The 12,272-nt window shown below is 47.7% G+C and overlaps 1 protein-coding gene across 1 annotated transcript in view; it reads right to left on the bottom strand.

The window, feature by feature from the left end:
* Positions 1-12,272, bottom strand: part of PLPP3 (phospholipid phosphatase 3) — a 78,319-nt gene that overhangs the window by 4,882 nt on the left and 61,165 nt on the right. Inside the window, exon 5 of the mRNA XM_081086668.1 lies at positions 8,236-8,412. Within this exon, the coding sequence (XP_080942794.1) occupies positions 8,236-8,412 (177 nt within the window). The remainder of the gene's footprint in view (positions 1-8,235; positions 8,413-12,272) is intronic.

The following is a 12,272-nucleotide window of genomic DNA, read 5'->3' as shown; positions in this document are numbered from 1 at the left end:
TGAGCCTCACCGCCTGGGCAAGAGATGGTTTTTGAAATGCTGAGACAGAGCTGCAGTGGGTAGAGGGGTGTGCTTGTATGCTGATGCTTTTCTCTCCACTTCTGTTTCCACCTCTAGAAATCTTTGCACTTGTTCCCATCAAAACTCTTAAAGGTTGGGTAACTATGCTAGTGTAAGAAGATTCTAGCTCTGCTTCTCTCTGCCTTCTAATATTTCAGCTCCTTCTGATACTGGCTTGGGAAAGTGGTTCCGCCCTCCTCCTGGGTCGGAACAGCAGGCTGTTCTGAGATCAGATTTACTTAGGCACCAGGACAATGCAGCCCTTCCACCAACAGCAAGACCACACAGACAAGGACACTGTGGGCCGGAGGGTCCGGTTCACTGTGATGAGCTGGGAAATGGAGTGCCCTTGCCAATGACGACTATCGGTATGATACCATCAGTCACTGCCTCCCACTCCCCACCCAACACGCACAGCCCTGCTCAAAGCTTTGCCCTATGGAGTGGGACAGACTTGTCTTCCAATCCAGGTTCTGCCACGTTCAGCAAAACGCCTAAATGAGGGATACATTCCCTACCTCAGAGGTTTACTCTAAGGATTACATGACATAATAGGCACAAGGGTGGTATACGTAGTGCCTGGTGCCTAGTTAAAGGTTAATAAAAGGGAGCCATTGTATGAGGCCTGTGTGTTCAGCACCTACCTGTATAAAGTCACTTTTCTTCCCTTCTCCTAAGTGTGGAAAGAGGAGAAAGGAGAGAAAGAACTAGAAAGAAGAAAAAGGAGAAAATAGGAATGATTGAGAATATGAATGAACACATGAAAGCCTGTACAGATTGAAGCCGGCCATGAAAATCACCTGCAGATGGGCGTTTTCCATAGGACAGAGAGGACTCGCTCTCAAAGGCCTATCATTTCTGGGGCCATTCTGGAGAATGAGTCAGCACAGTCAAAAAGGAAGAAGCTCCGATGTCTTGTTGCCACATTCACCCACTGTGACGATGCCAGCCTCCCGGGGCGCTCACAGCCCAGCCCTGCCAGGGTGCTGCTGGCTGGAGCTCACCAAGGACCAAGCTGCCAGAAACAAGAAGTCCATGGTAGCCCGGTTTCCATGCCCATTGCTGCGAACGGCCACGTCAGCAATTTCTGAGGGTCATTTTAAGGGCAGATTATGACAATAAAATGGTCCTTGAAATGTCTCTGGAGTCCCTGAGTGTCTCAATGCCTGAGAGTGTGTACGTGAACTCCCCGAAGAAATTGTGTCTTTATTCCTCGGGATGTTCACACGCTCCTGTGGGGCTTAGGTGCCAGCACAGAGCAGAGAAGTATAAAAGCAGAATTTTGGAATCTTAGAACCAGGAGAAAACGAAGAGTTGTCTAGTCCGGTGTTTCTCAAAGTGTTGTCCTCAGACCATCTATTTCAGAATCAGCTGGGTGCTTCCTGGAAAACCAGGTTCCTGGGTCCACCCTGGACCTACTGGAAGGTGGCCTGGAACCTGAATTTAATAAACGCTACCGGTGTTTGTTATACACACGAAAGTCAGGCAAACCACTAGTGGACAGTTTATAAAATTGACTAGATTGGCTCATATCCTAGATCTGCCATTTCATGGATGCGTGTCTTAGATATATATATATCTTGTTATCTTTTTGAGAGCAGCTCCTTTATCTGTAGACTGAGCTTCATTAAACCTTCCTGGAGCCACCCGTATCTTCTCTCGTTGGCACCCACACTGAACTTCTAATGACCTCTGTCTTAGCTTGAGGCATAGGCTTTCATGCAGAATGCCTTAAATGCCATGCTAGGTTTCCCCTTTCGACTGTGAGCTACTCCAGGGGACGAACTGTGCTCAGAGCCCCGCAATTGTAGCCCCTGGTAAATCTAGCCCCTTCTCCCCTCATGTGGGGACAGACACCACACGCTGCTCCTTGTGCACATCCCACATCTTTGCTCTGGGATTTCCTTTTGCGTCCCACTCTAAAGTAATAAGCAATCTATAGATTAAGGAATAATTTTCTTTGTAGGAGAAAGTCTTAGGACCTGGCTCACCTCACGCTCTAAGTATAGTAAATGTCTAAAGAAAAGCCATCTTTGGCAGGCAGCCCTATATTTTTACAAAATGGGAGTTGAAAGCAATCATTTTTTTGTTTTTTAACCTCAGTAAAGTGCTTTCAGTGGCCTTGGGCCCTGGGAATTTATAAGGAAGCATGAGGGGTAGAAAGAGTGTCCCACTAGTAGTGAGGATCTAGTCCCCAAACTGCTACGGCTGTGTGACCCAGGCTAAGTCACACTCTTGTCTCGGCTTGAATTTATACAAAATGAAGAGGTTCATGACTTCAGCTGATGAAACTGCACTGTATTTTGTGCAAATGTTACTTAAAAATCTACCTTCCCATAGTTACTGTAAGGCTGAAAGAGAAAAATTTATGTGAAAACACTCCTAAAGGTCTATTCAAATCCTATTTCGGGTACCATCGTTTATGATCATCTTGCTACTGAGGGACATGAAGGAGGAGGTTAATATGAAGGACAGCTTGGAGCAGCAGAGGAGAGAGAATTGCGGGCAATTCTGAAGGTCAAGAGGGAGCTATGTCCTGCCAAGGAGACTTAGAGAGGCACTTCTAGGCTGTCATGATGAAAAGTTTCTGGTAAGAAGGACCCGAGGGCTGACAGCTCTGTTGATGGGATTTTAGATTCAGCAGGAGCCAGAGTTCAAGAATGTGGTAACCAAGGATGACAGGGGCTGGCCCAAGGCAGGGACCCCCACTCCCAGAAACCATACACTGTACAGCTGAAAGGGTGAAAGGGACCATGATTTACTGAGCCCCCTTCTCCCATTATCCTACAAGTTCCATCATTTTGAATTGCTGAGGGTTACAAGACATACCATACTCTCATCCATCTCCAAGTCTATGTAATTCCTTCAGTATAAAATGCCCTTCCTTATTGTTTGCATCTCATAGAAAATGTCCACACATTTTTCAAGAATTTTTTCTAGCCTTCTAACAGCCTCAAGGAGAATGAACTAACCCCTCTCTTGAGCCCCCACTGTCCCCAGTAGAGGGTCCCTCCTTGAAGCTGAGACCTTCAATTGCATGTCTGTCTGCCCTAGATCAGTGTTTTTCAAACTGCATGTCATAAATCATTAGTGAGTTATAATATCAATATACTGGGTGGTCACCACCAGCATTTTAAAAAAATAAATTAAAAATATTACAGTGTAAAAAAAATTATAGTGTATCACACACGATAGCTAAGTATTAGTTTGTGAAATATTTTAGTTATGTGCGGGTATCTCCATTGGGTTATGATGTAAAAACGTATTTATTGTGAATTGTGGTCAAGTTTTGGAAAGCTACTATATTCTAACGAAGCTCTTCAAGGACCAACTCTTTGTAGTGCAAATCCTTAAACCTAGTACTTAACACATAATACACATACTATCAATGTGTTGCATGTGCCAAGCACGGTACATCTCTCATTTACTGAATTCTCAATCCAAAGATCGTGTAAGGTTATTACCATCCGTATTTCATAGAATGGGAAAAGGTGGATGAGAGGAAGTGACTTGCCCAACCAGCAAGTGGCAAGAATAACACTCCCCTTTCTGAGTCTCTGCCTCATCACCCATCTCATCCATCTCAGCAGGGGAATGCAAAGGAGACTTTAAAAGGATGCTGCAAACCGTGGAATACTCCAAAGACACTTCATCCTCTCCTGGGGGTCAATGTTTATCTATGCTTTTGCTTCCTTCTCTCTCCCACATCCACATTCCTGGCACCCCTGCCCACCTGGGAGTGGGGCCTGGGGTGGCAAAGAGCTAGGCGTTTGCAGGGCCAGAAAAGATCTGGGAGGCCATTTCATCCATGCCCCTGTGCCTAGGTAGAGTAGAATAAATCCAAGGGGAATAGGTGGTGATATCTCCTGTTGGAGAAGAAAGAGATCTCACAAATTCATGGCATAGACCAGTGGTCGGCAAACCACAGCTCAGCAAACCGCAGCCCGCGAGCCACGTGCGGCTCTTTGGCCCCTTTAGTGTGGCTCTTCCACAAAATACCGACTTCCGCGCATGGGCCACGAAGTTTCAATCGCACTGTAAGTGCACGCCGGCACGTGGTATTTTGTGGAAGAGCCACACTGAAGGGGCCAAAGAGCCGCATGTGGCTCGCGAGCCACGTTTTGCTGACCACGGGCATAGACCAAGCATGCTTTTGGCGCTTACTATTCTAGCCCTTTGAGATAGAAGCAAAACCCTGGGATCTGGTTCTACTCTGCCACAGTGCGTCCCCGGGCATGCCACACACTCTCCTCCTGAACCCCAGCTTCCGCTTGAACTCTTTTTCACAGTCACATCTCTTTACTTCACAGGGGCAAAGACAAAGAATGCCCTCGCCCTTCCCTACATCCTGGAGGAAGACAGCAGCACACAAAAGAGCGGCCAGAGCAGAGCCCCACCCCCCGGGAGAGGAAAACCAGGAAAGACTCTGCTGGGTGTTTATGAAATTCACCAGCAGCTGCTTCCTCTACTGAACCCGCAGCCACGATGGCCTGGCCCTGCCCCGACCCCTCCCAGGGCCCCATAATTTGCCATCTGTTAGGGGGTCAAAGGAGGAGGTGACCAGAAAGGAAATGAACTGATGTCTGTCCCCTCATCCCAGTCCCTGGAGTGGATATGGTGAGTCCAGCTGAAGGGATCACACCTTGACAGGGTAACTGTGTGTGTGTGTGTGTGTGTGTGTGTGTGTGTGTGTGTGTAGGTGGCAGGGGGACTGAGAATGTCAGCATGTGCCTGTGTTTACATGGACCCGTCTGCGTGTGTCTGTGGTTCTGAGCGCAGGTGAGACATGGAGAGGATGGATGTCTGTGGGTCTGAGTATGACTGGATCTGCCCTCTGGGTCTCTCTGGGCACTGGCTAACATCATCCTGTGTACCTCTGCCCTCACGCGTGAATGTGTACATCAGTGTGTGGGCCCATCTGACCCTACATGCCCATATCTTCATATTGAGTCCATGACGCCGGGTAGGTTTTCTGTCTGTGTTGGGTACTGTTGTCTTCTCTCTCTGAAAAGGATTCAACTAGTGAGCAGGGGGAAGAAGCCGAACCCACTCCTGTCTGGCATGTGATTGTTGTCTAGACACGCCTGCTTGCTGTGACAGGGCTTACTCCCCAGACCCGTGTAAAAGTGCTTGGCTGTCACGGCCTGTTGCTGAGGCTCCACAGTGACTAAGCCAACATCCTAGGGTGATGCACTGCACTCACGGGGGCTCAGAGACATGTCATGACCCCCAGTAGAGGCCATCTTCCTGGGCATTTCAGAGATTTGGTAACATCTGAGAGAGCAAGTCCAGCTTAGTTACTACAGAGTCAGCGAGGCCACAGACTGTGGGAGAAGGTCACAGAGCTACAGGGAAACTTGGCTCAGAGGGGAAGTGTCTTGCCTGAGGTCACAAGCTAATTCCTCACTCATTCTTTAACCGATGCTTACCAAGCACCTATTGTGTGTCAACCACTGCGCTAGGTGCTGAAAATGAATAATCAGAAAGTTAAGCCATGGAGTCTGCTATTAAGACATCTGCAATTATATTGGGGAGACAGACATCTGAGCAGACACTTATGATAGAACCAGGCTGAATACCACATGCAAAGGGCCACCTGGGGGCACAAGATGTGGCAGACCAAACAATGGCCCCCAAAGATGTCCTGTCCTAATCCCCAGAACCCATGACTATGTTATCTGACGTGGCAAAGTAGACTTTGCAGATGTGATTAAGATAAAGATCTTGAGATGGGAGAGATTACCCTGGATTATCCAGGTGAGTCCAATGTAATCATGAGTCCTCGTAAGAGAGGCAGGAAAGTCAGAATCACAGGAGATGTGACGATGGAAGCAGGGGCCAGAGAGAGCGAGAGAGAGACTTGACGATGCTACGCTGCCGGTTTTGAGGATGGAGGAAGGGACCACAGCCAAAGCATGCAGGCTGGCTCTAGATCAGCGGTTCTCAACCTGGGGGTTGAACGACCCTTTGACAGGGGTCGCCTAAGACCATCGGAAAACACATATATCATTACATATTGTTTTTCTGATTAATCACTATGCTTTAATTATGTTCAATTTGTAACAATGAAATTGGGGGTCACCACAACATGAGGAACTGTATTAAAGCGTTGTGGCATTAGGAAGGTTGAGAACCACTGCTCTAAGGTGCTGAGAAAGTCAAGAAAACGGATCCTCCCCGGTGCCTCCAGAAGGAACGCAGTCCTGCCAACACCTTGATGTTAGCTCAGTGAGTCCCATTTTGAAATATCAAACTCGAGAACTCTAAGACAGTGGATTTGTGTTGTTTTATAGCACTACATTTGTGGTAATTTGTTACAGCAGCAACATGGGAAACTAACACAGAAGGTTTCATCAGAGATGAGGGAAAACTGGGACTGTAACACCAACGGGGATGACTGTGTAAGAGCTCAGGGAGCTGGAGAGTATTGACAAGTTCCGTGTGCCTGGAGAGGAGTAGGAGATGAGGCCCTGAGAAGAAGCTGGGGTCTGACAGCACTGGCTCTGTGTGGACCCCCCTCCTGGCTTCTCTACTTACTAGTGCCCACACCCATGCCCCACTGTCATGTCACATGGAAGGATCGAGCACGGAGCCTCCAGAACAAGCTGGTCAGTGACAGCCACTCCCATCAACAGCTGCTCTCCCAATTTCCCTCCCCCTAGCCTTGACTGGAAAAAAGAAAGGAATGAACAAAACCACCAAAACATCCAGTCCCTGAGGTTAGAGTTCCCGTGCCAGGCTGGCACGCAGCTCAGAGGCCACTTTCGTTGCGGTGCCCACTTGGATCGCCCCAACTCCCCACCCCTGTTCTTGCACACTGCACTGAGTCCGGCCCTTGCCTGCCCATTGAAGTGCCTTGCCCCGGTCTCCATTGCAGCCCCACACGGGACTGTCACTCCCGTGCTTGGCCTGACTTGGAAGCGACTAGACTGGGATTTCCTTGGGAGCAAGGCCTGTGTCTTATCCATCCTCTGTCTTTAAGAGAATGTCCTTAGAGTGTTCTCAGGAAAGGGAACATCCACTCATTGAGTCTAGCTTCTTGCTGCAAGGCATGCATTTATCTACTCTGAGCTAGGATCCCTGAGAGGCCTTGGTGAGACAGGGAGAATTATATATTATACATGGGCCTGCCCCCAAGGAACACACATTCTAAAAGGAGGAACACTAACAATTTCAACACAGATAAATGCTCTCACAGGAGGGTGAGAGGTTATTGTAGGGGGACATGGGGCTGCAGGCAGGCTTAGAAATTAGGAAAGGACAGGGGCTGGCCCCTATCGCTCCATTGTTCATGATTCCTTCCGTGAATGAGCAAGGGTTATACTAACAGCAGTACAACCTATACACGCATGGTGCTTAAACATCCAGCCATTACTGGATTCCTGCTGGGCTAGGGGGAGCCCCCCTGAGAAGGGCCCAGAAGGCACAATATCAGAATAGCTGCTAGTTCATGTTTGCTGAATACACCCCTCAAAACTTTTAGCAGGCAGGAAAAGCAGATTCCCAAGGAGAGCGAGTCTCAGAGAGGGGGAGTACCGTAACCCACCCTCACTAGGATCAGCATGTGGAAAGGGCAACCCATTCACTTGGGGCAAATGAGAATGTGGCCCATCCCAAGGCCATTCTCTAGGGAGCTCTGTGACAGGATGGGTAAGGCCCTCAGGCTGGGGGAGGCCTTAGCCTTCACCAAACTCCCTCTTCTCCAGCCAACACTGAGGCTAAGGTCTGACCAAAGGTCACGGCGGGGCAGACAGAAGTTCTCCCAGAAGCTGAGTTCTACTAAACAGTAAGTGTCCACCAAAGCAGCATTTGAGTACCCTGAGTCAGGACTTAGAGTTGGCATGTGACCTGGGGCAAGTTTCTTCCCCTCTCAACCCGAAATGCCCTCAGAGATAAAGTGAGTTGAACATATTCTATACAACCTCTTCCAGTTGTGACATTCTGCCATTATTTACGGAGCAGAGGATGTGCAGACCCTGTCGGATGAAAATGCACAGGCTTGAAAGAGGCGGTCATGATTCTCATTTTGCTGGAGTGGCCCCGGGGTGGGTGACTCCTCGGATACCAAACAGAGAAGAGGACCGAGAGCTCCCTGGCTGTGGTCCCTGAGCCGGAAATACTTACAAAGCAGCAGCCCAGGGCTTGCTTGCATACTGAGGACGAGATGCTACTTACTATGCAGCAGGCGACCAGGGCTCCTTGAGCAAATCCTGCCAGGACGTCGCTGGGATGGTGCTTGTGGTCAGAGACGCGGGACAGTCCTGTGTAAAAGGCCATCATGATCAGGGTGAACTGCAGGAGGGGCCGGAGCAGACGAGCACCTCGCCAAGTGAAGCGGGCCTGAAGGTACAGCTGGAGGCGGGAGAGAAAAGGAACAGACACTAAGTCACTCACTGTTGAGGGCATTATAGCGCCTGGCCGACACACGCTGCATCTGGACCTTGGCGTTGGCATCTTGTAGAAAGAGCATTCGACTTGGATGTGACCTCAAGCCAGTTTTTTAAGCCCTGATCCTATACTAAAAAAATAAGAAAAAGGGAGTTTTCCGAGGGAGATCAGCTAGAGCGAGCTGAGGAAGACAATACGTGACAGTGGCCTTAGCATATGACTGGCACATACTAGACACCTAATAAATGTTTCATTTCCTTTTCTTTACTTCTTGATTAAAACTAATTAAATAGTAACCAGGGTTACTAGAGGTTACTTTTCAACAAATGATAACTCCTTGAGCGCATCTGTGCGGTTTCCTGGAGCCTGTGGCTATGCAATCCCTGCAGGCCTGCCTCTCAGCACAGAGATGCATGATGATAAGCAGGTTATCTGACAGTCACGGGAGATGCCGGAGCGTCAGAAGAAAGCACCTTATCAGAGGGCAGGTTCCTAAGTCATGGCTTGTGCCAGTGGATGTCGAATTAGAAAATAAGGACACACAAATCATCCAGACAGTGCCAGAGGACTTGCAGAGAGAGGCTGACAGACACTGGGCTGGGTGGGGCAGGAGAGTAACCTGAAGGAAAATTAAAGAAAAAAAACCACCTCTGGCCGAAGCAAAAAAGCTGAAATGACGTCAGCTGGGCATTGTCCCCCATAGTTATCTTGCTGCAGTTTCCGTTCTAACCTCTGGGCACAACCCACTTTCCAGGTTCCTGTGGGAACTTGGGAAACGTGGGGGGGGAGAAGCAAGGGGACAAGGGGAACTTCCGACGACGAATCAAAGCAAAGCCCTGGGAAAGGCCAGGAAAAAGGGGAAGAGGGCCGAGGGGAGGGGGCTGGCGGCCTAAAGATAGGCCTCTGCCCTTCCTGAGACAAATGGACACTTTCCTTTTGGTGGTCAGGAAAGACCACGCCAGCAGCCGGGCCTGAGAAGACCGAGGGTGGAAGATTCTGGAGTCACTCTTGCTTGTGCAGGAAGAGGGCCTAGCACTGAATCCTCAACTATGTTGAAGACTATTCCCTAAACAAGGGATGAAAATCAATGTGTGGTTTTTTTTTACATATAAAAAATAACCAGTTAAAGATCTAAAAGAGGTAAAATCATCATAATAACAAAGATGATTAAATAAGTAGTAATTATCTTACAAAACCTACATAGCTTTTATGAAATAAGGAACATAAAGGACAATTTAAATGGAGAGCTAGAATTTTATTTCTAAGAACACTTCACTTACAAAATTGAGTAAATTGGCATGTAAATTCAATCAGATTCCCATGGATGATATCCTGTAAAAATTTGGAGGGGGAAAAACCTGGAAAAAAATATTCTAAAACTAACCTATGGGGCCCAACCTATGGAACTAGGGAGAAAAAAAAAATTAAATTAAAAAAAACAAAACAAGCATTATGATACACGTGCTAAGGATACAAAATGAGAAGTTATAATTCCTGCCCTATGCATTATATAGTTGGGGGCAAGGGGAGCTACATGAAAACAAAAACAAGTATACTTAGGTGTTTTATAGGAACTATGAAAGAAGTTGGAGTGAGTTACCAAGTGCAAGGGATATTTGACTTGAATCCTCAAGATGAATAGGTGTTTGCTAGGAGTTAAGGGGACAGTAGTGAGGGGCGTGTATTTCAGGCAGCTGGATGACTTAGAAGCTAGCAATCAGAGCTCCACGGCACTTCGAGTGGCTCAGTGCAGCTGAAGAGGGTGTTGGGGGCTGGTGAGAAACAGAGGCTAGAGGCAAGCAGAGGCTGCTCATGAAGGGCATTGGGTGTCAACCGAGGAATTTGTCTTTATTTAGGAGGTCAGTCTTTCCTAAGCCATGCTGCATGGACTTTTAGGGGTCTTTTTAAAAAACGAATGATAAATGCTCTATACTAAATCTGTTTTCATCATTTATAATAATTAACTTTACAGGACATCTTCCTATTGAATCCCTATTGATAAATGTTGCTGTAAGCAATGGTGAAAAATTAAATGGTTCTAAGCAAGGCATGAGGTACCATAAAAAAAAACTACCATAAAAAATAATCTGCACATCAAAGGCTAGTCCCTCATTTCTGCTGAAATGACGCAACAGCAGATTCTACAACTATGAATCAAAGGCTCCCTTCCTTTGGGAACTTGTGATGGGGATGATGTTGGTGTAACTCCAATTCAACGCGAGTCTTAAGGACAATGGCAAGTTCAGGGAACAAGGAATTTGTATTGAGCCCATGATGGTCTGATCTCCCACCAGCAAGTCTTGTCAGGGGATGGGGTGAGATGGATTACAGAAAGAGCACAGGTTTTCATCAGAAAAACCTCAATGAGCCTGGCTGGTGTGGTTCAGTGGTTGAGCATCAACCTATGAACCAGGAGGTCACTGTTCGACTCCCGGTCAGGGCACAAGCCAGGTTGTGGGCTCTATCCCCAGCAGGGGGCGTGCAGGCGGCAGCCAATCAATGATTCTCTCTTATCACTGATGTTTCTATCTCTCCCTCTCTGAAATCAATTAAAAAAAACATATTTTTTTAATGTAAGAAAAACCTCACTGAGCCTCAGCTTTCTCACATGTATGATGTGTGATAACCACTTTCTTACAGATTGCAGTCCGGATCGGTGGTCATGCAGATCAAGCACCCAGCACCATATGCTGCTCAATCAACAGGTACCTTACTCTCTAACCATTTTCTTAACTTGAACCTAAGATTTTCTAATTTCCCTCAACTGAAAAATCAGCAGGTCTTCAGAAAAGGCTAATTCAAAATTCTCCAAAACTCCCTCCCCCCGCCCCCTCCATGTAGACTTAAGGTCATAGGCCTGGAAATCAGGGTGGGGCAGAGGAAGGGTGGGTTTCCCAACCGGACAAGGCACACATCTCCCCTTCCCCTGACTCACATACTTAAGGCTGGAGCTTAATGAAAGAAAAAAATGAGAGGAACTTGAGGAGAGAGGGAGAGAGACCAGTCATCAGCAGCAGGAAAAGAATGCTTATGAATGAGCAAGGAGCAGGGGCCATGGGGAAAGACTCGCCTTGGGAAGCAGTAAGACATGGAATTACAGTGGGAGGCGGGGGGAGGGTGGACGCACGGAAGGTTGTCCCCATCCTACACATTTATGGAGAAATGTCTTGAGATCTTTGGACTGATCCTGGTGTCTGCAGCTGGAGTTTCAGGGGGAAGCGCAGTGGTAGTAAAGTGAGTTTGGGGGTGACAGCCCTGATTCCGGTCCTGGCTCTCCCACTCACTGTGTGATCACTTCTCTAAGCCTCCTCACCTTGGCAGAACAGCAAGCCTCTCCCTCTCAGGGTTGCCAGGACTCAATGAGACAATACGGGATCCTGCCTGGCATGAGATGGGTAGGCAAAGCACTCTCTCAGAAATCCACACCACCCTTTTGCCTTGGTAAATGAGATTTACTCAATGCCTGCGCTTGATTTCAGCAAAACAAGTCAATTGCTAAACAAAGATTACACAATGACCTTCTACCCAGTGGCAACTTCTGATCTGAGAAGTAAGCTGGCAGCAACAGGCTGTGAGGTTGATCGAAGGACCTGATGACTCCCTCCATCCCACAGCTACCAAACTGCTAATTAGTAGTCGGCAAACTCATTAGTCAACAGAGCCAAATATCAACAGTACGACTGAAATTTCTTTTGAGAGCCACATTTTTAAAACTTACACTACATAGGTAGGTACATTGTTATTAACTTAATTAAGGTACTCCTAAGGCTTAGGAAGAGCCACACTCAAGGGACCAAAGAGCCGCATTTGGCTCGCGAGCCGCA

This window comes from Myotis nattereri (genome assembly GCF_964212035.1).
Source record: "Myotis nattereri genome assembly, chromosome: 3".
In the NCBI taxonomy this organism is placed as follows: Eukaryota; Metazoa; Chordata; class Mammalia; order Chiroptera; family Vespertilionidae; genus Myotis; species Myotis nattereri.
This window is presented reverse-complemented; position numbering and strand designations above follow the sequence as displayed.